Source organism: Saccopteryx bilineata, chromosome 4, assembly GCF_036850765.1.
Source record: "Saccopteryx bilineata isolate mSacBil1 chromosome 4, mSacBil1_pri_phased_curated, whole genome shotgun sequence".
NCBI lineage: Eukaryota > Metazoa > Chordata > Mammalia > Chiroptera > Emballonuridae > Saccopteryx > Saccopteryx bilineata.
The window spans coordinates 168,040,230-168,064,837 of record NC_089493.1 but is presented as its reverse complement, the minus strand read 5'-3'; the positions used below and the strand labels follow the sequence as shown (position 1 = coordinate 168,064,837).

General features: G+C 44.0%; 1 protein-coding gene across 7 annotated transcripts in view; it reads left to right on the top strand.

Annotated features, from left to right (window-relative positions):
- The window catches only part of FGF1 (fibroblast growth factor 1), a 112,597-nt gene extending 90,629 nt beyond the window's left edge, over nucleotides 1–21,968 (top strand). For all 7 annotated transcript variants that reach the window (XM_066272826.1, XM_066272828.1, XM_066272827.1 and 4 more), the window contains 2 exons: nucleotides 13,812–13,915; nucleotides 18,728–21,968. In XM_066272826.1, coding sequence (XP_066128923.1) covers nucleotides 13,812–13,915; nucleotides 18,728–18,922 — 299 coding nt within the window. In that variant the 3' untranslated portion in view covers nucleotides 18,923–21,968. The remainder of the gene's footprint in view (nucleotides 1–13,811; nucleotides 13,916–18,727) is intronic.
- Nucleotides 21,969–24,608: the final 2,640 nt, after the last annotated feature.

Genomic DNA, 24,608 nt, shown 5'->3' with positions numbered 1-24,608 from the left:
TACTTACTCTCCGGGTTACCTTCCCACTGGGCTTAATTTGTGAGACTCTAGTTCAAGTCGTAGCCTTACACATCATAAATTACGCAGCATTCGCTCTGGAGATCACACAGATGAGGCTGTGGTGACTGAAGGGGTAGAGTCGCTCTCCAGACCATACAGAAACTGGAGAGCTGGAGCAAGTCGAGCCCAATGCTGAATATCTCTTCTGGGCTTTCCTGCAGGCCCAGCTCTTGATGGTTTTGATAAACGGAGTTATATCAATAGCTTTGGAGAAAAGCATCTTTTTAACTATCTAGGACATAAAATGTCTTCCTTCTGCTTTAGTAGTTCTGACATTGATACGTATTGATATTAAAGTCTGGGTCTTACTGTAATGTAGTTGGGAATTCCCTGAGTTATCACTGAGGCATTAGATGTTGTATAGAAGCCAAAAATCATACTTGGTCCCTGTTAAGAGAATCAGAAGGGCCAAACATCAGGAATCAGGAGGAGAGGATGAATGAAATCAGGAGATACAGCGTATAGCACAGGTTGGTAGAAAGTAATGTTCCGTAGGATGGATTTTAAATGGAATGCATATCACTGGCTTTGATGGGATGGTTTATATATCAGGTGATCTTAATTATTCATGGAATATGCAACACACGCAGCAGGATCTAAATACAAATGAGCTCTTTATTGTGCTCACCCTCTGCCCTCAAGTGCACGGGTAGCGAGAAGGGAAGCTGGCACTTACAAACCCACTGGCACTATCCCTGCCTTCCCAGCCACCATGCAGACCCTTGAGGTGAGGAGCAGGAGGGCTGAGGTTGGGGCTTGCCGCTGACGAGCCAGGTACACTGGGCCTGGTTTTGAGAGCCTGTCTTCAAACTGGCCTTCTGCATGCCTGATACTCAATGAAAACAGGCACCAAGAGAGGCAAAAAAAAAAAAAAAAAAAAAGAGACTCCATTTAGTATGTCAACTGTACAGAAGCAGCATTTACTGCAAATAATCCAACCCAGAGTGTCGTCAGTCGTGTCAGGCAAGCCGCACGATTTGTATGATCTGCCCCCTCCCCACACACACCATAAGGGGAACAAACTTTAATTTCTCTAAGGTTTTAAACATTTCTAATAAGTTTTACCAGTTTTCTGAACCCACGGGAATGCTCTCTGGTCCCCAGACTCTCAGGGGAAAAACAATCTTGAAGAAGCATTCCTCAGGGTTAAGCTGGCTCTTGTGGGAAACCTTGAATTCTGGGGTCACACAAGGTAACAATTACAATTTCCAAGTGCTAGAATTTCTGTGCATATGGCGTATGTCGTGACTGTTGTCATTCCATCCTCAACATAGAGACTGCACTCTGGGTAGGTAATGCTGGAACTTCTGCATCGCGATGAGGATTGAGCCGACTCACCTAAGATGCAGCACAGGGGAGCCGTAGGGGTGTGTGTGAGGAGGTCTGCCTGCAAGCAGTGATGGATTAATTATGTGCCAAGGGAACTGGGGCAAGTTACTTGACCTTTCTGGCCTCACTCTTCCCACTTATAAAATAATCACAGTACTTGCCTCACAGGTTTCTTGAGAGGATTAAATGAGATAATGTAGTGAAAATTCTTGGCACAGCCCCTTGGCCGGGAGTAAGCATAAGTTGATTAATATTGGTATTGTTGTCATTGTCATCACCATCAAGATTTATATATGTTCAACCAGCATATGAAAATACAGTATAATACTTAGGGCTTCCCTATAACACTGCCTTCCAGGAAGTGGTCTCACTTCAGGTTTTGATTTGATCACCTCTCTGGAAACATTCAGAGTGTGTGTGTTGGTCTATTTACTTATTCTAGTACTAAGAACAAGGGTAAAGAAGGACAGAAATCAGAGAGAGTGGGGTAAGTGAGCAGAAATCCATCTCTGTACCTGTCACTGCCAGGAGAACTAGATAATCCATATACCTGCAGAGTCAGGGGCCTGAGGTTAAGAGTCAGCAAGCCCAAGTTCATATTCTCATATTCCTGTGTTGCCACTTTCTAACCGAAGCAGCTCTGGACACTTACCATTCTCTCCATTTTGTATCAAGTGCTCTGCAAAAGTAGCTTCAAGGCCCAGCCCCATGACCCTTCCAGTCATCCTCCACTAGCTGGAACTTTAGATGCCTCCAGTATTCCCAGATGTCTTATCTTGTGGAAAATATTTAGACTCACTTTCCCCACCCATAGTATGAGAATCATAACATTGCCATGTGTATTTGACAAGGCTAAAAACGCATAATACGCCGGCAGCCCAGAGGACTCCATGGTTTGAACGCACCCACTGAATGTGGTTCTGTCGCCCTCTTCTGACCAGTGGTGGTACTACCTCAATTATTCTGAATTTCAAGGATTACTCAGAAACATAATCAACCTGGACAGGCATGGAGTGGATGATCCTGATTCCTCGATCATTAATTTGAGCATGATCAGAGATTGTGGTCACAGGTAGAGAGCCACACTCTAAGACTTCCTTTCGGAAGAATTCTTTCTAAAAGCCAATCAAATATTTAAATAAATCTACATAAATCATGCAAGATAGAACTATATGGCGGCCAGCTCTACCATGCAAATAATAATAATAATAATAATAACAACAACAACAACAACTCCTTTCATAGCTTCTCTTTGTCCCCAACCAACAGATCTGCCCTGGGGAAAACTGGGACATTTTCAAAATTTGTCTCTTACCTCCAGAATAAGTTTCCAAGTACCTAACACAAGGTCTCTCCTGGACTGGCACATGCCCACAGCACAGCAGCTGTTCATGCGCAGGCCGTTGTCATGCAGCCCTGGTGGGAATTTCTGGCCTGTAGAGAAGATGTTACGCTTTGCCCCTTTATAGCTCCTATTGCCAGGGTAGGCAGTTACCACTATAGGCTATGAGCACCTGTTCTATGACCTTATAACAAGTGCCAGGCAAACGCAGAATACAAGAGCTGTGGGTTGTGAGAAGGGACACGGGTGCTGGTTGTGAGAAGGTTCATGTTGACTCCTCGGGCTCTCCTTTGGGAGATGGGTGAGTGGAGATGTCACCGCGAGAGGGAGGCCCCAGGAAGAGAAACGGGTGCAGGGACGGACGGCCAGCTCCATGTCAGACACACTTGAGGAGTGCCTATTATGCCAGGGGCTCTCCTTAGAGCTGTGATTCCACATTTATCTGTGTGATGATTTAATGGTTTTCTCTCCACATGGGCTCCCTGCAGACAGGGATTTAGAATGCACAATGCAATTTTTGTGGCTAGCACATTGCCCGGCAGTTGGTATAATGTCCAATAGACATTAATTTGATGAGTGAATGAATTGTATTGGTGCCTGATAAATCTAAATTCAACAATATATTAAGTAAATAACAAGTGAGCACCTGGATGTGCCAGGCTCTGCACTAGACTTTCATTTCTGCCTAGCTACAACCCCATGAGGCTACAAATTATCATCACTTTGTCAACACTGATCCAACAGGACCTGTAACCAGCAAGTAAATGGGGAAGCTCAATACAGAATCTCCAACTTCTTCTTCCAAGACGAAGGCTCTCTCCCACTATAGCCCCTGACATCAATACCATGATGGTGGTTTTACCTCACAAGCTGATTAAATAAACATACTGGATTCACACAATCTGTCGTGTGGGTCAGATGGATGTGGGCACATTTCCCACCACCTCTTACTAGCTCCATGTCACCCTGGGGAAGTTACCTCCCTGCCAAGTGCCTCAGTTTCCTCATTTTAAAAACAATAATGATAAAACCATTAACAAAAAAAAAGAAGACAATCCACTGAATGGGAGAATATATTCTCCAATAATATATCTGATAAGAGGTAAAAATCCAAAATATATAAGAAACTCATGCATCTCAATGACAAAACAAAAATAATCTGATCAAGAAATGGGCAGAGGACATGAAAAGATATTTCTCCAAAGAAGACAAAATGAAATTGACATATGAAAAAATGTTCAATATCATTAACTGTCAGGGAAATGCAAACTAAAGCCACAATAAGATACCGTCTCACACCTGTCAGAATGGCTAGTATCAAAAAGTCAACAAATAACATATGTTAGCAAGGATATGGAGAAAAGAGAATCCTTGTGCACTGTTGGTGGGACTGCAAATTCTTGCCGCCACTATGGAAACAGTATCAATCTCCCACAAAAAAACTAAAGATAGATCTACCATCTGATCCAGCAATTCCACTTCTGAATACTTATCTGAAGAAAAGAAAACACTGATTCAAAAAGATATGTGCACCCCTATGTTCATTGCAGTATTATTTACAATAGCAAAGATATGGAGGCAACCGAGATGTCCGCTGATAGATGAATGGATAAAAAAGATGTGGCATATACAATGGAATATCATGCAGCAATAAGAATGAAATCTTGCCATTTTTGACAACATAGATGGATCTATAAAATACCAAGTGGAATAAGACTGACAGGGGAAGAGAAATACTGTATGGTTTCACTTACATGTGCAATCTAAAAAATAAAACAAAACAAATGAACAGACAAAACAACAACAAAAAAATGGACGACATGAAACAGAGACCAAAGGGATGGTTATCAGATGAGAGGAAGATGGCAGGAAAGGGAACATAATCAATACTATTGCGATATGTTTACACAGTGACAGATGAATACTAGAATTAGTGGGGTGATCACATTGCAAGGTATAAAAATGTCAAATCATTATATTGTACACCTGAAAATAATATAACATTGGATACCAACTACGCTTAAATTAACAAATGTAATTTTTTTTTTAAAGCAAGGATGACAAGGTACCAATCTCATAGAAAAGTAAGAATTTTAAGGGTGATAGTGTTTGTAAAAGTGTGTAACACGCTACCAGGCACACGATAAGTGCTCCAAAATGGTATTCACCATCTCCATCACCATCCCTAAGTGTCCTTGGTCTTCCCCTCAAACCATCTGATCTTTGGAGTCAGTTATGTGAAGTAACTGCTACCTTGCTCAGTAAACTGAGGGCGACTTCACCCCAGTGTCTCTGGGTCTGTCCCAATTTGGCACTCTCGAGGCCTGAATGTTGGTCTCATGTGCCCAGGGGCCCACCCAGCAAGCCCTGCCCTGTCTAACTTCTAGGCAGAGTCAGCTGTCTCCAGTAAGCAAGAGAAAACTCCACATCTGATGTTACCCCTTCTGTTGCAATTTCCCCTTTGGCGAAGGGGAACCATGACTTATTCCTCGATGGGATTCCTAAGGGGGACGATAACTGGAAAATAAGAAGCGCACAAGAGTCCCGAACCTGCAGCCTCCCCCTGCGGCCCACACCCCCTGCCTCCCTGAGCATAGGCGCGGAAGAGGCTGTGCGGGGAGCAGGATTACCGGCACCGCTCGCCACACAGATGGAAATGTTCTGAGCAAAGTGTGTGCCAATCAAATATTTATAAATCAAACCACATCCTAAAGGCACTAGGGGAGTTGGCTGGCCCAAAGAATGCTACTTTGCAGCCCTTTCTAAAGGGCAGACACCTTCTCCTCTGTGGAATCCCGCCCGCCCCTTGTTTCCAGGCAGCCCAGACTTCCTCTCCCCGGTCTGCTGTGACTCGGCCCCTAATGGGAACGGTGCTCCGCTCCCCGCCCGCCTGGGCCCAAAGTCAAGACAGCTTCGCACATGTCCAGTGTGGACAAAGGGGACCTTCCTGCCAGAAGCTAGAGCGCAGGGCAGGTCCCCAGGCAGGAAAGCCTGCCCAGTGGGGTGTTCTCACCTTGGTGAGGAGACACCCTGCCTCTTATCAGGTTATACAGAAAGCATTTTTCTAGATAAACTTTATTTTTTTTAAATATCACACAGTCTGCGGACTTTAACAAAATTTTCCAGGCACCCTTTTCAGACCCCAAAGGGGAAGCAGACGCCTTTACACATTCTAAGAAAAGTCTTTTTCAGATATATATGTATTCCAAACCACTGGAATTTTTTTTTTCCATAAACTCAATTTTTTTTTTCACCGTCTTTCTCTAATGTTTTACGGAGCCTGGCTTGTGGCTACGTTTTAATTATAAATGCCACTGACATAAAACAACCTCACAGAGCTCTGAATGAGGCTGACCTCACTTTGGGTAAACACAGCAAAGGACGGGAAGTCTCGACCCAGAATAAACCGGGCACGTAATCTCTCCTGGCCTCTCTGCGGAGAGCAGAGGGGAAGCCAGCCTGAAGGCCACGGGCGCTACAGAAGCAACACTTTTGTCTCTGCACGTTCGTCCCACTGAATGTACCAGCGGCCATCTTATTTTTAAAAACTCCTAGAGAGGGACAGGAAGAGGGGAGTGAGGATGGCCTGGGGCTCGGGGACGAGGTGTGGTGCCCCAAAGCTCTCTCCTCTTGGCACTGACCTGCTCGTGACACCTTTTCCTATCGGTCCTTGGAAAGGAGGAATCATATCTGGGACTGCAAATCGACTGCTGCTGAGAGCTCATGGGAGACTCGGAAGAGCCGAAGAGGAAACCAGAGACACAGACTTATAGTTGCTCAGAGAAAAGGTAGAACACCTAGTGAGGGGCCAGCACAACCACTCAAAAGCGCTGAGCTCCCCCTTAACATAGGTTCCTCTAAGTAAAGACTGTGAAGGGGTCCAAAGGATGAGCAGGGGACAGGGAGGAGCACGATACACGAGGTGATCCGTTACCTTTCAGTAATTTGACACTTATTTTTGACAAATCGTCCATTCCTAAACTAGCACACCCTAAAGCAGTGCTCTCCAACCTTTTTTGGGCCACGGACCGATTTAATGTCAGAAAATATTTTCATGGACCAGCCTTTAGGGTGGGACAGATAAATGTATCACATGACCGAGACAAGCATCAAGAGTGAGTCTTAGGCCCTGGCCAGTTGGCTCAGCAGTAGAGTGTCAGCCTGGCGTACAGGAGTCCCGGGGTTCAATTCCCGGCCAGGGCACATAGGAGAAGTGCCCATTTGCTTCTCCACCCCTCCGCCGCGCCTTCCTCTCTGTCTCTCTCTTCCCCTCCCGCAGCCAAGGCTCCATTGAAGCAAAGATGGCCCAGGCGCTGAGGATGGCTCTGTGGCCTCTGTCTCAGGTGCTAGAATGGCTCTGGATGCAACAGAGCGACGCCCAGAGGGGCAGAGCATTGCCCCCTGGTGGGCAGAGCATCGCCTCATGGTGGGCGTGCCGGGTGGATCCCGGTCGGGCACATGCGGGAGTCTGTCTGACTGCCTCCCTGTTTCCAGCTCCGGAAAAATGAAAGAAAAAAAAAAGAAGAGTGAGTCTTAGAAGGATGTAACAGAGGGAATCTGGTCATTTTTAAAAAATAAAACATCGTTCAGACTTAAATATAAATAAAACGGAAATAATGTAAGTTATTTATTCTTTCTCTGCGGACCGGTACCAAATGGCCCACGGACTGGTACCAGTCCGTAGTCCAGGGGTTGGGGACCACTGCCCTAAAGCATTCCTAGTAAATGAGCAGGACTCTGGATTCTACTGGGGGACAATATGGTCCCAAATCTACCAACCAAACACTTTCAACCATCTTATAGCATTTAAAATTCTTTTTGTTTACAATGCCTTGTAAATTTGATGCCTCCAAGAAATTTATATCTAACACTAGAATATCTTTCAAAATACTGCTTTCCATTTCCTCTGCTAAGTTAAAAATTGCTGTCCCCTGTTTAGAACTGGGGTGGGGGGCAATAAGGACCCTATGGACTCTGTGATTTATTTTTCAGAAAGTATTCACCCTTTCATGCGTGGGGTGCTTTAGAGCCACTGGCCTCCCTGCTCACCGAGAGCAAGTCCTCACTCCCCTGACGGGATAAAGAGGGGGTGCTCCTCCCTGCTCTGGTGCTAACCTGGGGGAGGTGCTGAAAAAGGGAAGGGAGCAGAAAAGGCGTGGCTCCAGTGGTCTCTCGCCCCTGTCCTGCCTCGCAGCTCTCCTGGTCCCCTGCCTGCCAATAGAAGGCTCACCTGTATGAATACCTGTGTTCAGAACTAGATGGTCCCTGGGGTCAAGCCTAAACTGGGTCACAGAGCATTACACAGGTCATCAGGAGCAAGAAATGAAAGTCTTAGCCACCTCCATGCATCTGCCCATTGACTAAGAACTGGGCTTTAGATGTCAACCACCCCCAAGAAAATACAAAGGAGAATTCTACCAACACCAGCAGCCCCGTTACCCAGAATTAACCAGTGTTACCAGCTGGCTGTTCTTGCCTCAGAATCGTGTTTTTAAAGAAATGAAGGATTAGGATGAGAGGCAATTCCCTAGACCAGTGGTCCCCAACCTTTTTTGGGCCATGGATCGGTTTAATGTCAGAAAATATTTTCACGGACCAGCCTTTAGGGTGGGACAGATAAATGTATCACGTTGGCTGAGACAAGCATCAAGAGTGAGTCTTAGACGGATGTAACAGAGGGAATCTGGTCATTTTTAAAAAATAAAACATTGTTCAGACTTAAGTATAAATAAAACAGAAATAATGTAAGTTATTTATTCTTTCTCTGCAGACCGGTACCAAATGGCCCACGGACCGGTACCAGTCCACAGCCTGGAGATTGGGGACCACTGCCCTAGACTACACCCTTCCCAGTCTCAGTTCTTCTCACCCACCCAGAGAAGCGGCTGTGTGAACATGTTCTGTATCTGGGGTAGTTTTCTATTTTACTCCCTACAGATTCATGAACTATACACATGGCTTTGAGTTTTTTACAGAATTTTCATCAAGGATTTACAGTAAATATTGTTTTGTAATTTGCTCTTTTCACTGAGCATCATTTCCCGCTTCTCCTGAAAAGGAAATATATATGTAAAAGGGGAGAGTGTTTTTGTTGTAGCAAAAACACTCTCCCCTTTTGTACTTTTTTGTTTGCTTTTAGCTAAAAAGAAAAAGAAAAAAGTGGGTTGTTATTGTTGTTTTTTCGCTATTGTGTTGCTTTGTCATTGAGAGAGTCATCTGTACCTGGACCAAGCCCCTGAAGGCAGGGCCCTGGTCTGGCGTTGAACTCAGTTCCCAGCATGCAAGAGGGTTAATGAACGTGTGTTGACTGAATGGCTTTCCCCTTGGCTCTGCGAGGGAGGAGCAGGGCAGCAGCCGGGCTGTGTGGCCAGCCCCTCCCTGCTTCTGAGCCCCTTTCTCATGCTCCCTCCTCTCCACTCTTCCTCGGCAGCAGCTGCAGGAGGATGTAGGCTTGGAAAACTGGAATGAAGTCACACTAGGGAGTTGGACACCTAGTCAGTTACACGAGCGGCTCGGGTTGGGTGTTACTCCTTCCTGCCAGCCCTGCTTGCAGGAGGATATATGTTCAGGAAACTTAGCCAGAAAGAAATCCAGTGAAAATGAGCTATGAAACTTGGACATCCTGGAGAAATAATATTTACAGAGGAAACTCTTGAGACAAACTCTCACCAGTGTAACAACCCCAGTGCTGAGGCTCACGGCTGAGAACGGAGTCATGTGCCAAGCAGCGCTGGCTCCCGCTCCGGGAGGCCTTCACACAGCCAAAAGGGGAGTCTGCGGAGGGCAAAGTCCGCTCGGCTCACCCCCACAGCAAGATGAATGGGACTCTTTAAGGCACAGAACAGAAACGTAGTAGAAAATAAAAATCCTCCTTGGTGATAATGGTGCGTCAATACAGGTTCACCAGTTATAACAAATGCACCACTCTGGGGGGGAATGTTGAGAATGGGGGAGGCTGTGCATTTGGAGAGCTAGGGGTACATGGAAAATCTCTGTACCCTCCCCTCAATTGTGCTGTAAATGTTGCTTTAAAAGAGATAGTCTATTTTAAGAGAACATCTCCTTTGATGACCTAAAAGGATTTGCCCTTTGGGATTTCTGTTGTACCCATAATGGGTTTGACTAAATACCTACATGTAGGAGTGGTAGATGGAAAAAAGTCTCAGGGAATGAACATCACTCCATAGCTCTGGCTACAAAGGAGATCCTGGATGACCATTTGCCATCTTGCATGTCTGACCTTGAACACAAGGGAGTCCAAGAAGGGGAATGTACATGGCTTGATTTGGACCACGGTTTCCCATAGTTGGAGCTCAAGGTGTTGTATGAAAGAGAGGAAAAAGCAGAATACTTGAAAGCTTCCACCTGGGTTCTAGTCCTGGTTTTACCCTCGATTATAAGGATAACATTGGCAGATTGTGCTGTCACAAGCTTCTTTCTTCCTACCTGTCAGATGGAGACACTGCCACCTTCCTGTAGGGAGGGCTGTGAGGAGCAAGGAAGTCCCCTGAGCACAGTAGAGATGACAGTTAGGACAGGACACTTCCCATGTATTGAATCAGTCAATCCTCACAAGAACTCCATGAAGCAGGGACTATCACTATAGATAATAGGGGTAAATAACTTTCACAGTGATCACACAGCTAACACATAGCCAAGCCAGGATTGAAACTCATGCAGTTTGACAATGGAGCCCACGCTGTAATTTTACATTATTTATACCTGGATAGCAACCAGCACGCTCACTGCCTGACACACTGTAGTGCAATAAATGGTTATCCCCTCTCTTTGGTCTCTCTTAAACATACAGTATTAGGCTGTGAAATTGATAGAAAAATGTGTGTGAAAGTTCTCTGAAAACCATAACTGAAAACACAGAGAATTTTTTAAATGCTTTATTGATATAAATTCACATATCATACAATTCATCCATTTAAAGTAAACAATTCAGTGGTTTTTATTCTTATATTCAGAGTTATACAATCATCTCCACAATCAATTTTAGAACATTTTCATCACTCCCAAAAAGAAACCCTACACCTTCTAACCATCCTTCTCCCTTCTCCTCCCCGTTCTCTCCTTGGCCCCTGCCTACCACTAATCTACTTCCTGTCTCCATGGGTTTGTCTACTCTGGACATTTCTTTTACATGGAATCACAAAATATGTGGTCCTTTGTGCCTGGCTCCTTTCACTTAGCATGCATGCAAGGTTCATCCATGCTGTGGTACATCAGTACTCTGTTCCTTCTTATTGCAGAATAACATTCTACCAAAGATGGTATTGTTATCAACTCTGTTTACTTGCTGGAAAAAAATTTAGAGACTGAATTCAGATGCCTCTAAAAAAATTTAGAGACTGAATTCTTATTTTACTGATATGGAGTCTGTGACCTAGAGGTTAAATAGCTTTGCCAAGGTCACATAGAGTGTTGGTGGCAGAGCCCAGCCTTGAGCCTTATACCTCTCAACTTGGTCCCATCTTACTTCACTCCATAAGGCAATGTTGGAAACATAATTCAAAGCTCACAGCTTTTTTACAGATGGACCAGCAGGGTCATTTCTGCAAATATTAGAAAAACATTATTCATTCAACAGATATATACTAACAGTCCTCAAAGGGCAGGGCACTGTGTGAGGTGCTGAAGCCCTAACTGGGAACAGGACAGACAAGATCCCTGTCTTTTTTCCCAAGTGCACATTCTCCTGGGGAGGTAGAAATAAATGAGCAAATAAATGAGTACAATTATATTTTTTATCCCTAAGTGATAAAAAATATAATTGTACTGTGTCTAAAGAGCCATGAAGGAAACAAGCAAGGGGCCAAGAAAGATGATGAAGTGGGGACCAAGGTGACAGTGGCAGGGATGGTGAGGTGGGGTATGGGTCAGGAAAAGTGAAAGGACCTACTATATAGAGTGTCACAGGGTACTTGGGCGGGAATGGACTCTCTGAGGAGGGGTTATTAGGCCTTGGAGGAGGAGGACCAACTTTGTGAGTATCAGGGTGAAGAAGGTGTCAGACATAGGGTAGAGCATGTGCAAAGGTTCTGAAGTGGAAAAGAACTTGTGTGTTGAAGGAGTTGAATGGGTGAAGCAGTGACTGAGTGAGCAAGTGGTGTGATTGGAGGCTAGGATAGAGAGAGCCCATATCCTGATGGAGGCCCTTTGGCCTGTTCTCTCAGATCTAACTGAAGCTAGGAGGACTTGTAGGAAAGGAGATCGGTGGCTTCCATCTTCCTTCCTATGAATTAGATAAACTTCATTTACCATGGGAAGCTAGAGGGGGCCCTGAGTCTCTGCAGCAAAGACTTCCAAGGACAAGAAAGTTGCATCTTCAATAGGGTAATATAACTATTTACCCCACCTTGGAATGAATCAGATGATAAGGAAAACAGAGGGAAATAAGAAAATACAGGTATACTAATAGGGAAGTGGTTAAATGATTGTGATATAGCCACATAATGGCTATATCACATATTTCAACTAGTAAAAGGATAGTGAGGTTAACTCCTTCAGTAATCAAGTGGACAGACCTCCAATTAGTTGTTAAGCCAAAATCAAAAACAAAAACAAACAAAACAACCCAATGTACAGAAATGTGTGTATAGTATTTTACCACTTGTGTAAGAAAAGGGGAAACATACATTGGCTCATATGTACCTAAGATTTCCCTAAAAGGTTACACCTAGAATACATCTAGGAGGGTTTACTTGTCTTTGTCTTCCTGGAGAAGGTGTTCTGGGAGGAAAGACAAGGTCCTCATTAGTCCTATTTATTGCTTTTCCCCATTGTTTGAAAATGGGAGGCCAGCAGAGGTTGGGGAAGACTTTTCCACTTTCTCCTCTTACATTGTTTCCAAATTTAAAACATGGGGATATAATTCTTATACAAAGGAATTAAATTTAAAAAGGAAAATAAAGGAAAAGCAGCAAGGGGTCTAGATGTGCCAACCAAAGCCCCATGCTCTTCCCAGCTCCGCCTGCCCCTTGACAAGGCTGACCCTTAGAGAGGACAGCTCATCCTCCTGTGGAACCCTGGAGTGCTCCATGGTCCCTCATCTAGATTTCACTCCTCATCATAACAATGGTTGTGACTGACAGTCTAGTGACCAAAGAAAATGTCCAGCAAAGTCCAAAATTAATTTTGATTCCCAAATGTGAACCATCAAAACACCATCTCCCGAGCCAGCCTGGGGAGAATGAACAGATGAATAATTATGGAATGGGCGCTGGACTCCAACTAGGCACCAGCAGTGGCCAGTATCCCTCAGTGTAAATGGGGAGAGCATAACTCAGGGTAACACATCATTGCCCTCAACCTCAAGGTGACTTCCTGGGCTGAATAATTACTAATTGTGAAGGGCTGTCCTGTGCATTGTAGGATGTTTTAGCAGCATTCCTGACTTCTACCTGCTAGATGCTAATAAAGTCTGCAGACATGGCCAAATGTCCCCTGAATGACAAAATTTTCCCCCAGGTGAGAACCACTGTCTTGTGTTTCTGCAGTTCCAGGTTAAGCGCCTCGTTCTCCCAGTCGGAAGCTAGAGTATCCCTCTGCCTCTGGTCTGCTGGGCTGCCATGAGGAGGGGGCCTGACTCAATCTGTCCATGAGAAGCTCCCACCCCTAGAAGATGCAGGTTATGAAAAGACACCCCCCAAGGCAGGGTGATAACTGAGGCAGAACACACTCAGGCTGCCCAGTTGCCCACTCTAGAGCCCCCCCCCCCGGGGTCTCTGGGAACAGGAGCTCTGGGAAGTGAATGTGGCTTCCTCCCCTGCTGTTTCCCTCCCGGTGACAAAGAAGGGAGTGAGGCTCCGTGAAAGGGCACCTGGGGTCATTTGGTAACAAACAGGACGGGTAGGCACGCCTGCTTCATCTCTCCTTCTCTCAACAGACAGCTTTCTTTGGAGAGCAAAGAAAAAAGGAACTGTATTTCTATGTTTTGATTAATCTGAGGCTCATCCTTGAGGGCCCTGAAATGAATGAGCAGAATTTTCCGTGGCTAACTGTCCTGGCCACCAGGCCCCGTTGGCAAAGCCCTAGTGTTTATTTACTTTTGCTCGTGTTATTTTGATTTCAGTTCAGTTGCAGCTCAGCGCGGAGAGCGTGGGGGAGGTGTATATAAAGAGCGCCGAGAATGGCCAGTACTTGGCCATGGACTCCGACGGGCTTTTGTACGGCTCGGTAAGTATGAGGCTGACAAGCTTCCAGACTCGGCCAAGGTTTGAGGTTTCCAGAAATCTTGTTACGTTGAGTGATACACACTATAAAGCAACAATTAGTCTCTGTTTGTTATTTTTTCCAGTAGGATTCCCGCCCTCTACCCTGCCTTATTTTAGGCACCAACATAAAAGAGTTTTTTTGCGGTATTCTCTGAAAATACTCAAAACATATTATTGCACAGACATAGAGGAGACATTGATTGAAATTTGGGTAACTCACCAGTCACTCATTTCAGAATACCTAACTCCACTTCATTCATTCATTCCAGGAATGTTTCTTGAGGACCCACCACGTGTTAGAGGTGTGTCCCCTATGCTTTGTATAAGAACAGGAAAGCCCAGCCTGACCAGGTGGTGGTGCAGTGGATAAAGCATCAGACCGGGATGCAGAGGACCTAGGTTCGAAACCCTGTGGTCTCCAGCTTGAGCACAATCTCATCCGGCTTGAGTGTGGGATCATAGACATGACCCCATGGTTGCTGGCTTAAAGCCCAAGGTTGCTGGCTTCAGCCCAAGGTTATTGGCTTGAGCAAGGGGTCACTCACTCTGCTGTAGCCCCCCCCCCAGGTCAAGGTACATATGAGAAAGCAATCAATGAACAACTAAGGTGCCGCAACAAAGAATTGATGTTTCTCATCTCTCTCCTTTCCTGTCTGTTTGTCCCTATGTATCCTTCTTTCTGGCTCTCTCTCTGTATCTGTCAAACAAAACAAAACAAAAACAGGAAACTCCAGATCCTAGTAGTTGACACATCACGTACAAGACTTTGAAGCCAGCCCTTGTACTTTGGAAGGGTCTCCCAAATAAAAAATTTAACAACTCAATTCAATTCTGCCAACATTCATCAAATGCTTCCTGTGTCTAAATACCATTAAGTGCTAACAGGTAAAGATGAATGAACCACAGTCTCGCCCTCGAGAAGCACAAAGGGTTTATTGAGGGGCTACCATCCTCTCTATCTTATACTTAATGCTGTATATAGGTCTGACTCAGTAGATGGTGGTCTTTGGGAGCAAAGAACAGAAATAGAGGTTATGAGATTTTTTTCCCTTACTGGTATCTCTCATAAAAACATCTGACCTGCAAGAGCACTGACACCCATGGCCCCAGGTTTGGAAATTATTTCTGGATTTCAATCTTTTCTCTATATCTTATCAACTGATGATTAAGGCTTAGCTGTAACTCATTGCCCAAGCCAGCCCCCTTTCTTCCCTTTTATTAAGATGTGTGTCTACAGAAAGGCAGCCAGGAGGGAGATTTTAGTCTGGGGCTCCCTTTAGCTTATATCAAATTGTCAAGAGGCAGTGGGCAGAAGAAACCCTCCATGAGGCTCTAAACCTCAGCCGGTCTTTGGGAGGTGAACACGATTCTGTTGTTGTGGGTTTTTTTTTTCATGCCACCCACTAGGGGTCAGGAGATAGGATCATCAGTTCTAGGTCCCCTCTAGCAGGCTGTCTGCGGAAATACAGATTCGGTGGGACAACTTTAAAGGGTTTGGAGTCAGGCAGTAACTGCTATATAGGGAGTAGACTTTTTTCTTAAAAGTTGACCAGTCCATCATTCAGTCTCAGGCTCTCAATGGAATCTTATGCCTCTGCCACTTTGGCAGGCAACTCCCCCACTCCAAGCCGTGTCTAAAGTGAGGCTGGCCTGCGGGAGGCGCTCCATCCACAGCAGCTATGAAACCAACAATCAGTTTACACATCCTTTGCCCTCATTACTTCTTAGGTTATGTGTTATAGTTTTATGGCTTTTCCTTCTTTAAATTAGCTTTGGCATTTATTATAACCTTCTCTGACTTGTATAAAAATATTGGGAGAGAATGCCCCAAATCTGATTTTCTCTAGGTTCTAAATACCCTCTCCTCCTACTACAGTCCTGGCCGTCGCTATAATTCACCTGAAATATTCAGAGGGTGATCTTTATATACTATGTCTCAGACTTTTTATATTTTCCCCATTGATAAAGACAAGTTCTAACATATCTCAGAGCTCTGCCTTGTACTCTTAACCTATTATAGGTATCAATCCATCCTGATAAATATGTGTGTGTGTGTGTGCGTGTGTGTGTGCGTGTGTGTGTGTGGAAAGGATATGAGCCTGGCCTGCTGTGGTGCAGAGGATAGAGGGTCAACCTGAAGTGTTGAGGTTGCCAGTTTGAAACTCCAGGCTTGCCTGGTCAAGGCACATGCAAGAAGCAGCCAATGAACAATTAAAGTGAAGCCGCTAGGAGTTGATACTTCTCACACCACCAATACCTACCTCCTCTTCCTGTAAAATCAATAAACCAAATTTTAACAACAACAAAAGAATAATCGGTTTGAAAAGCTATATACCAACACATTAATTTATTTATCTCTGGGGGTGGTAATGGCTGATTTTATAATATGTGAATGACTTCCGGTATTTTCCAAATTTTCTACACTGGGTATGTGCCACTGATGTAATTGGGGGGAAGCATGATAAATATAAAAAAGAAAAGAATGAAAACAATGGCCATGAATCAACTGTTATTCCCCAGGCCCTGGGCATTGCTCCAAATGCGTAAGGAGAGTTGGAAAGCCTGGCTGGAGGACAGACAGACGCAGCACCTCGATTTGGCCTGCTGACTCAGCCTCTGACTCAGCCATTCTCTGTGTGCCTGCTGCTGTAGTGTAGCGGAGACATCAGGTGGGGGGCGTGGCCGTCCTCAGCTTCATCACAAAACATGGGCCCGATGCCCACTGAAGGGCATCATGGGGCGAGCTCTCCCTACAGGGAGCAAGCAGCCCACACAGGTGCAAAACTGCGACCTCCTCCCACCCCTGACAATGTGTATCAAACACTAATGTCTGGATAAGTTCCTTTGGAGCCATCCGAGTCACTCAATTAAATACGTCTCTGTCCCACCTCGTTCTAAAACGATCCTGTGTGTCACCAGCTGTCACTGCACTAGACTGCAAATGAATAAGCAGCAGCATGCTTCCTGTTACAGTGCTCCTTACTGATCAAAGGGAACTTTACTGAGGGCTTTACACGACCTCATGGGTCAAATGAAATTCCCCACCTCACGGGCAAGCACCTATTATTTGCAAGGTTCCGTGTCTGGGGCAGACAGAAAGCTGATTGGAAACCACCAGAGAGGAACTCACCAACCGTGGGGGATGAAGAGATAACAGAGAGACCACATGACTTGGAATTGGAGTGAAGTCAATATACAGCATAACTATTTTAATATACCTAACCAGTTTATATCCAATATATCAAATATACATTATACTATATATAGATATATTATATCAAATATAATCAATGTATTCTAAAATCCTGACAAGTAGGAAGTTCAAATAAACAGGTTTCTCCTACTCTCTAACAGATGAGTTCCAAGAAAAAAATATTTGTTGGTAGACTTTTTTTAAAAGTACTTTCCCTATTTAATATGTTGTAGCTATCTTTCCAGCTTGAAAAATTTATTGATTTGGTTGTTTTTTAGAGAGAGAGAGAGAGAGGAAAGGAGAGAAGCAGTGATTTTTTGTTCCATTTATTTATGCATTCACCGATTGATTCTTGTATGTGCCCTGACTGGGGATCAAACCTGCAACCTTGGCGTATCGGGATGATGCTCTAACCACCTGAGAAAACTAGCCAGGGCAATAAATTTACAACTGAATTTGATTCCACTGTATGTATGTACTACTATCTACTTAACCAATTACCATTCTGTGCATATTTAGGTTGCTTCCAATTTGTTACCATTATATCCAAAGACCATCCTTGAAAATACAATTTTACCCTTGCTCAACTATCTCCTAAGGGTCTATTCCTAGAAGTGAGATTGCTGGGTCCAAGGCAGTGCCCATCTGAAACTCTGATACATATTGCCAAACTCTCTTCCTAAAGTCTCCACCATTTTATCCCACCAACAGTGAACGAGAGTGCCTGTTTCCTATGCCCTCACCAATGCTAAGACTCGTAAATCTTTTCTCTCTTCGCAGATATCATTGCCGATATATGTTAAATCATATTTTTAATTTGCATTTTTCTGCTAGTGAGAGTGAATGTTTTCATAGGCTCTTTGCCCGTTTTTAAAACAGCAGACATAGCATGCCATTTCGATAGCATCATAAGTCTGCATCCATCTGGCCTTACCTCCTTCTCTCCGTGAGCACGTACATAAAAACGGAAGGAAGGATCTTCACCACCTGTTACCAGTTGCCTATATTTGGGTGGGTAGGTTTTGGGTTGTTTTTTTTCCTCAAGAAAAATTGTAATTTATAAAAAGGACAATTCTTTTTAAAAATATTGAAAGATAAAGCTATTTTCATTTTGGAAAAAAAAATACTTTAAGTCGCAGGATATATTTTAGGTTTAGGGCTCATTTTGTCGTTCCTAACAATGCAGAGGTCAAATCCTGTTATCGTTAGCGAAAATCACCAGGGTGAAAAGTAATATTAGTATAGGTTTTCATTTATTCTTCAAGTCCCAACTTAAAAGCCCCCAACTGCATCACAGTCTGCTTTTCCCTGTTTGGGACCCTTTTCATGGTCATAGGGTGCTGAGGGCAACCAAGGGAAGGGGAGCTTACAACATTAGCAAGTGTATTGTTCCAAGTCCTCCTCACCACCCCCAGAGACAGGCTCCATTATCATTATCATCCCAGTGTTACTGAAGAAGAAACTGTGGCACAACAAGCCTCAATCATCTGCTCAAGGTCACACAGCTGTAAGCCGAGGAACCCGGCTGAAAACCACCCACCCCACTAACAGTGCTACTCTCTTCTGGTTTTATCTTTGTAGCAAACCCCAACTGAGGAGTGCTTGTTCCTGGAGCGGCTGGAGGAAAACCATTACAACACCTACACATCCAAGAAGCACGCGGAGAAGAACTGGTTCGTTGGGCTCAAGAAGAACGGAAGCTGCAAACGGGGTCCTCGGACGCATTATGGCCAGAAAGCGATCCTGTTTCTCCCCCTGCCAGTTTCCTCTGATTAAAGCAGTCTGCCCTGGGTGCTGACCACTCCAGAGGAGCCTGTAGGGGTCCTCCCCGGTTGACCCCAGGTTGTTCCCTTGACCATTGGCTGCGCTAACCCCTGGCCCACAGACCCTGAATTTGTAAGCGATGCACTTCTAAAATGCCCAGTTCATTTTCTTGCAGAGCCCTTTACCCCAGCACAGTTTGGACCAGAGGGGACAAAATTGCTTTGAGGGGCCAATTGGCTGGCTAGTCTGGGTCTGGTTTGGAGGTCCAGCAGCCTCTGGGCACCTGCTACAGGCTGAGCCTCTCAATGCAAAGGTAGGGCCAAAAGAAGTGTGTTCAGGGGACCCACGAGCGGGTCATTAGTGACTGCATACGAGTCCCTCTGCTGAGTAAACCTTGCCCACAATTCCCGCAAACATCTGGCATGATTTCCTTGTGATTCTTCACAAATATTAGCAGAGAGGCATAAGTCTAGGTTAGAGGAAGACAGCCTTCCATGAGTAGAAACAGGGACAAAGATCCTTTCTCAAGAATGGAAGGTATTCAAACGGCAAGGGGAGATCGGATTCTGGTGGACCACTCAGAGGGATGGGATCTCAGTGCAGAATGAACGAGGGCGGGAGGCTCAGGCACAGGAAAGCAGGATAAATGCAGAGCCCCAGAAATCCTTATGATGGCTCGACTTTCTGGAGGTTACCTAGCAACAGGAAGCCCCTGGATGATGTCAGGTGGACAGCATGAGAAGTGGGTTCTCGATAAAAGGGCGTCGGATGGTGGTAAATTCTTCTGGGTCCCAGAAGAGGGTGTGGGAGTAATGAGAAAGAAAGGGGATCACAGGCTGAGGGGTCTTTATCCTCTAGAGAGGATGACTCTACAAGTGAGAAGGAGAGGGAAAGGAACGCCACGAGGTGTGCTTGGCTACCAGAAAGCAGAGGCTTTGGGTGCAGTTTGGCATTTTTAACCAGTTCCCAAGGTGCTGCAGAGGCGGCTGCTGTCCCCCACCATACTTTATGTAGAGGTGCTGAAGGATGTTAGGCAAATGAAGGTGGCTCAACCCTCCCACCCCCACCCTCTCTCTCCTCATCCTTAAAAACACTAGCATTCAGGCAGTGCCGAGGTAGTTATGCCTGTGTTCAGGAGCATGTATTTTAAGGCGCTTTGGCCCATTGCCTATAAAATGCCCACTTAGAAAATAAACAAAAGCATACTTCAAAAATGTTAAACCCTCACAAACAGCTTTTCTCAAGAGACCATTTGTATTACGATTACTTGTATAAATATGCTTCCTGCTTAAAGTAAACTTGACCCAAGTGGCTAGCAAATTAGAAACACCATTCATCTTTGACATATGATACTGTTGCCCTGTAAAGGCCTTTAATAAGCCATTTAAATTTACTGTGAGGCTGTATGTTTTAATCACATTAGAAATATATAGCTCAAAGGCAGTTAAACTGATTAGCATCCAGCCACTGAGAATGGTAATAATAGGAAATAATGTATAAGCTACTCAATTATGTACTACATACACTACACTACATTTACCTGTAAAAGATTTTCCTTTGTTTTCCACTGTGCTGTTAGAAATTTTTCTTTGAAAAGAAAGATTCTTAAGCAAAGAATGTGTGGATAAAAACTGATGAGAGTGTTAGCTCACATTATATGAGGAATTGGAGTGATTATTAATTGAAAAGCAATTCTTAGTTGAACTGTCCTATTGAGGATGGAAGAAAAATGACAGTTTGTGAATGTTGGAAGCAATATGGAGTTAAGGAACTGAACCAAGTTAACAGGATTGTGAATAATACCATCTTGCGTTTTTGTTTCTATAGCAAAATGATTTCATAACTTTTTTTGTTCTTGTAATTTGGATGAGACGACTCTGTTTTATATTAGTAAATCTTTGCAGGCAAGTTGGGGATAGTACAGGGTGGCTTAACATCTCTTTACTACAAAGATTTGGACAGAAAAAGGTACCCAGAGAGGAAATCCAAGATATTTATAATGGTCCATAATTTTTAGCGTATGAATCAAATTCAAGTATAACATTGGCCAAGAAAATGTAAATACCTTTGCTAACAGATGAGACAGAAGTCTGTGGTTTCAGAGACCTAAAGCATTGTAGAAGAGACACTACTGTGACCTCGACACTCTCAGGCCAGTCGTCACTCATGTGTTTGTTTCATGAATATTTATTAAGTGCCTACTGTGTGTCCAGCACTGTCCTGGGTACTGGGGCCCCAGAGGACCTTGTCTGTCTGGTTTGCTGCTGTATTCTCTCCCAGGGCATTGATGTATCATGGAGAATGCCGTGGATTTATTGCTTTCAGTCAAGTAAAGACAGATTTTTGCAGGTTCTTGCTAAATAAACAGCAAATCCCAGAAACCCAGGTTTGGAAAGAATTAGCAACCTGTAGCATATGATAAACCCCATCCAAGTGTCAGAGGATGTGGCTGGGTAAACCTAACATTTTTCATATGCAGAACCATGTCAGCTCACTTTCAAATCAGGAAAAGAGCCTGTCAGATCTGGTAGGAAGGAAGAGGTTAGCAGTGCCCCCACTCCGTGTGGATAGTGCTCCAGTTCCTTGAACATGGAGCAGCCCTGTTGCTCTCTCTCTTCCTTGAGTCAGTCCTGTAGCCATCTGCCTGTCATATGCCTCGCGGGTGGGTTCATTTTCAGGCCAACTGTTATGAGCTGCCTGATATTCTGTACAAAGCATCAGGGGTGTGCATGCTTTTGATTGTTTTCAATGTGCTGATGGAGGTGGTGGTGATCTGTTTCCTTGGAAGGGAGGATAATAAAGTCTCCTATGGCTAACAGTGTGAAATTACAAAAACCGACCAGAGCATCATGTGTTACTGAAGGTCAGGTCCTTGCTTTGCCTTGGCGGTGATGGAGCCCAAGCTCTCAGCCTTGTTGAACATGATGCCTAAACCAACCAAGCTCCAGGGCTGCAAAGCAGACCTCTGATGAGAAGACACCTGTCATTTTACATCACTGTCTCTCGCTCTCTTTCTTTTTGGCACCTAAGTATTAATAAACGTTCCAATATGTAATAATGTCTGAGTTTCTCTGCATCACGGCATCTCATCTTCCTATGGAAGGACCTCCCCCGGCATCCCTGAGGTAGAGCTTTCTTAGCTATACTTAGCTTGTCGCCAGATATGAAACTTTAAAGGCTGAGAGGAAAAGAGAGGGTAGCAACATTCTTCATTTTGTTTGGAAACCTAAGGCATTATTGAGGCTTTCTTAGGAATCTACTAGGAAAATATAGTCAGGAAATTTTCCCCCTAAATAGCCAAGCACCATAACTAACCCAGATGACGATTTATCTTCATAGTATAAATCATGCAAAATTATGTTACTATTGCAGAGTTGACCAGCTGGTGCTTAGGCAAAGGTACTGTGAACTGAAAAAAAATTCAAGGACTTATTACAATTTTAAGTCAATAGTAAGAGGCACAACTCTTGCATTTTAAGAGCTCTGATATGGGCTACGGACTCCCCCATCAGAGTTTCTGAAATTAGCAGACAAAGCAGCATCTCCTTAAGTTTCTGAGAGACTTCTTACTCTTAGGGGAAAGTACACTGTTGCCTAGACATCATAGCAGAATCAGATCACACACATGTATTGTAAATACATACTTGCACATGCACACATACCCATACTCACACAGGCATGTGTACCAATAATAAAATTAATTTGGAATAAAGAAAAAAAATGTTGGGCAGTGTTTGCTCACTCTGCTAATTATATACCACAATTAATCCCTCTGTTTTCTTTTAAAGTTGCCTGGAGCAGTATTTTTCTACCTGTGGGAGCTTGATCCACACTAAGAATGACTCGTTCCATCACAATCCAGCATATACATGCTCTTGTACACACATACAATACAGCTGAAACAAAAAGATGTCACAAAACTATGTACATAAGATGCACTCAGATTTCACTAAAATATGCTGGTCGAGATTGATTTAATTGGGTCACAACATTAATGGGTCACAACCAAAGTTTAAAAACTGGCTCAAAGTAAATATTCTCCTTCCCAAAGACAATGAGACTCAATTAGAATCCTATATGATGACATTAGTGTTTTCAAAGACACAGTTTGTTCTTGAAGAAGCAAGACAAGGGGACATCCTGTTACCCAGAAACCATCTGTTCTAAAGGCTTAGTGAATTCTTTTAACTGGTTTGCTACTAATCATGCAAAATGAGTGCAATGATGCCGATTCCACTGGCACCCACTGCTGCTTCCAATGTGGTCCTCAGAGATTTCTGCTCTGGGGGGCTTTGAACCCCTCTCCTCCTTTGGAATTCTCATCACTTTGGGTCATCCCTCACCCACTCTCACAGTCTTCACTTCATTCCTCCCTTTTTTGCCTTCCAAATTCCTACTTCATAGCCTTTTCTAAGCAAGACATAAAAAGTAGACTGAGCCAGGAAAAAGCTAGGAACCCAGCCCCCATCACTTTCGGGAAATTACCTTCTTTTTTTTTTAATAAATAATTTTTTATTAATTTTAATGGGGTGACATCAATAAATCAGGGTTCTGGAAATTACCTTCTTATCTACCCTCTTACCTATCCCAAAAAAAGAGTTTTTACCATCTGTGACTCAGTCATAAGATAAACGCCATTGCTACTGAAATGCATCTAACAGGGATTTAAAATTCTCAGCTTTGCCAAATCAACTAAAAAAAGTAACTCCATGCCCTAAATGTTTGAGGGGCTTCAGGTAGCTGAGAATTGGCCTCTTGTGGGTGAATGTGACCACAAAGAGAAAAATGTAAATGAAGCCATCACTTTTCCTATCTATCTGAGGGACATCTTGTCTGCCATGGGACAGGCAGGGGAGGGAATCCTAAATACTTCGCACTTCTGGGTTGTCATATTAATGAGTTTGGTAATAATGACATGGCAAACAAAGATGTACCTTCTACTGCACTTTCACAAATTAACAAAAGTTATTTTTAGGAGCACAAGTGCAATGTGGGAATACTTAAGCCCAACCAAACTGGGACTTGTATATGCTCTCCATTACTAGAGATTTGACAACTGTTAAAATGAAAATGCTGGCTATAAAAAGTGGCACCCACTTCCTACTCTGCTCCCCAAACCTGTTCTCCATGCCTGGAAAGAAACTCCTTTTGCCATTGTACATAAAATTTACTCTAAAATCTAGAGAACTCAGAGGCTGAGATGTGGGGATCTGACATCGGGCATGCTAGATCTCAGTGACTCATCTAACATTCTCTCAAGTTCAGGGGGAATTTACTGCACAACTATTGTGATCTTTTTGTAATATTGTACCCACTTTGCAGTTGGCACATGGACCATGACATACAAACCCTGTTAGCTTTCCACCTTCATTATAAAATTTAAAAGAGAAACCAGGTCACACACGGCCGGAAGCTAGAGAGTGGGTTTGCTTTAGAAAATGCATATATTGTAGGACCTAGTTTGGGGGTCTGAGAATGTTTATGATGTGGGGAGGAGGTATTCCCCAAATTGCTTCCCTCTCCCTTAACTTCCCACTGTCACACAGGCTATATTTACACCCTGAGCAGCTAAACATTGGTGTCTGCTTCTACTACATAAACAACGAAACCTCACCGTGTGCTTGAGGTGCTTTGCTATCCGCCTAATGAAGGGTTGGGCATTCCCTGTTTGGAACCGTGTTCAATTTCAGACTGGTTC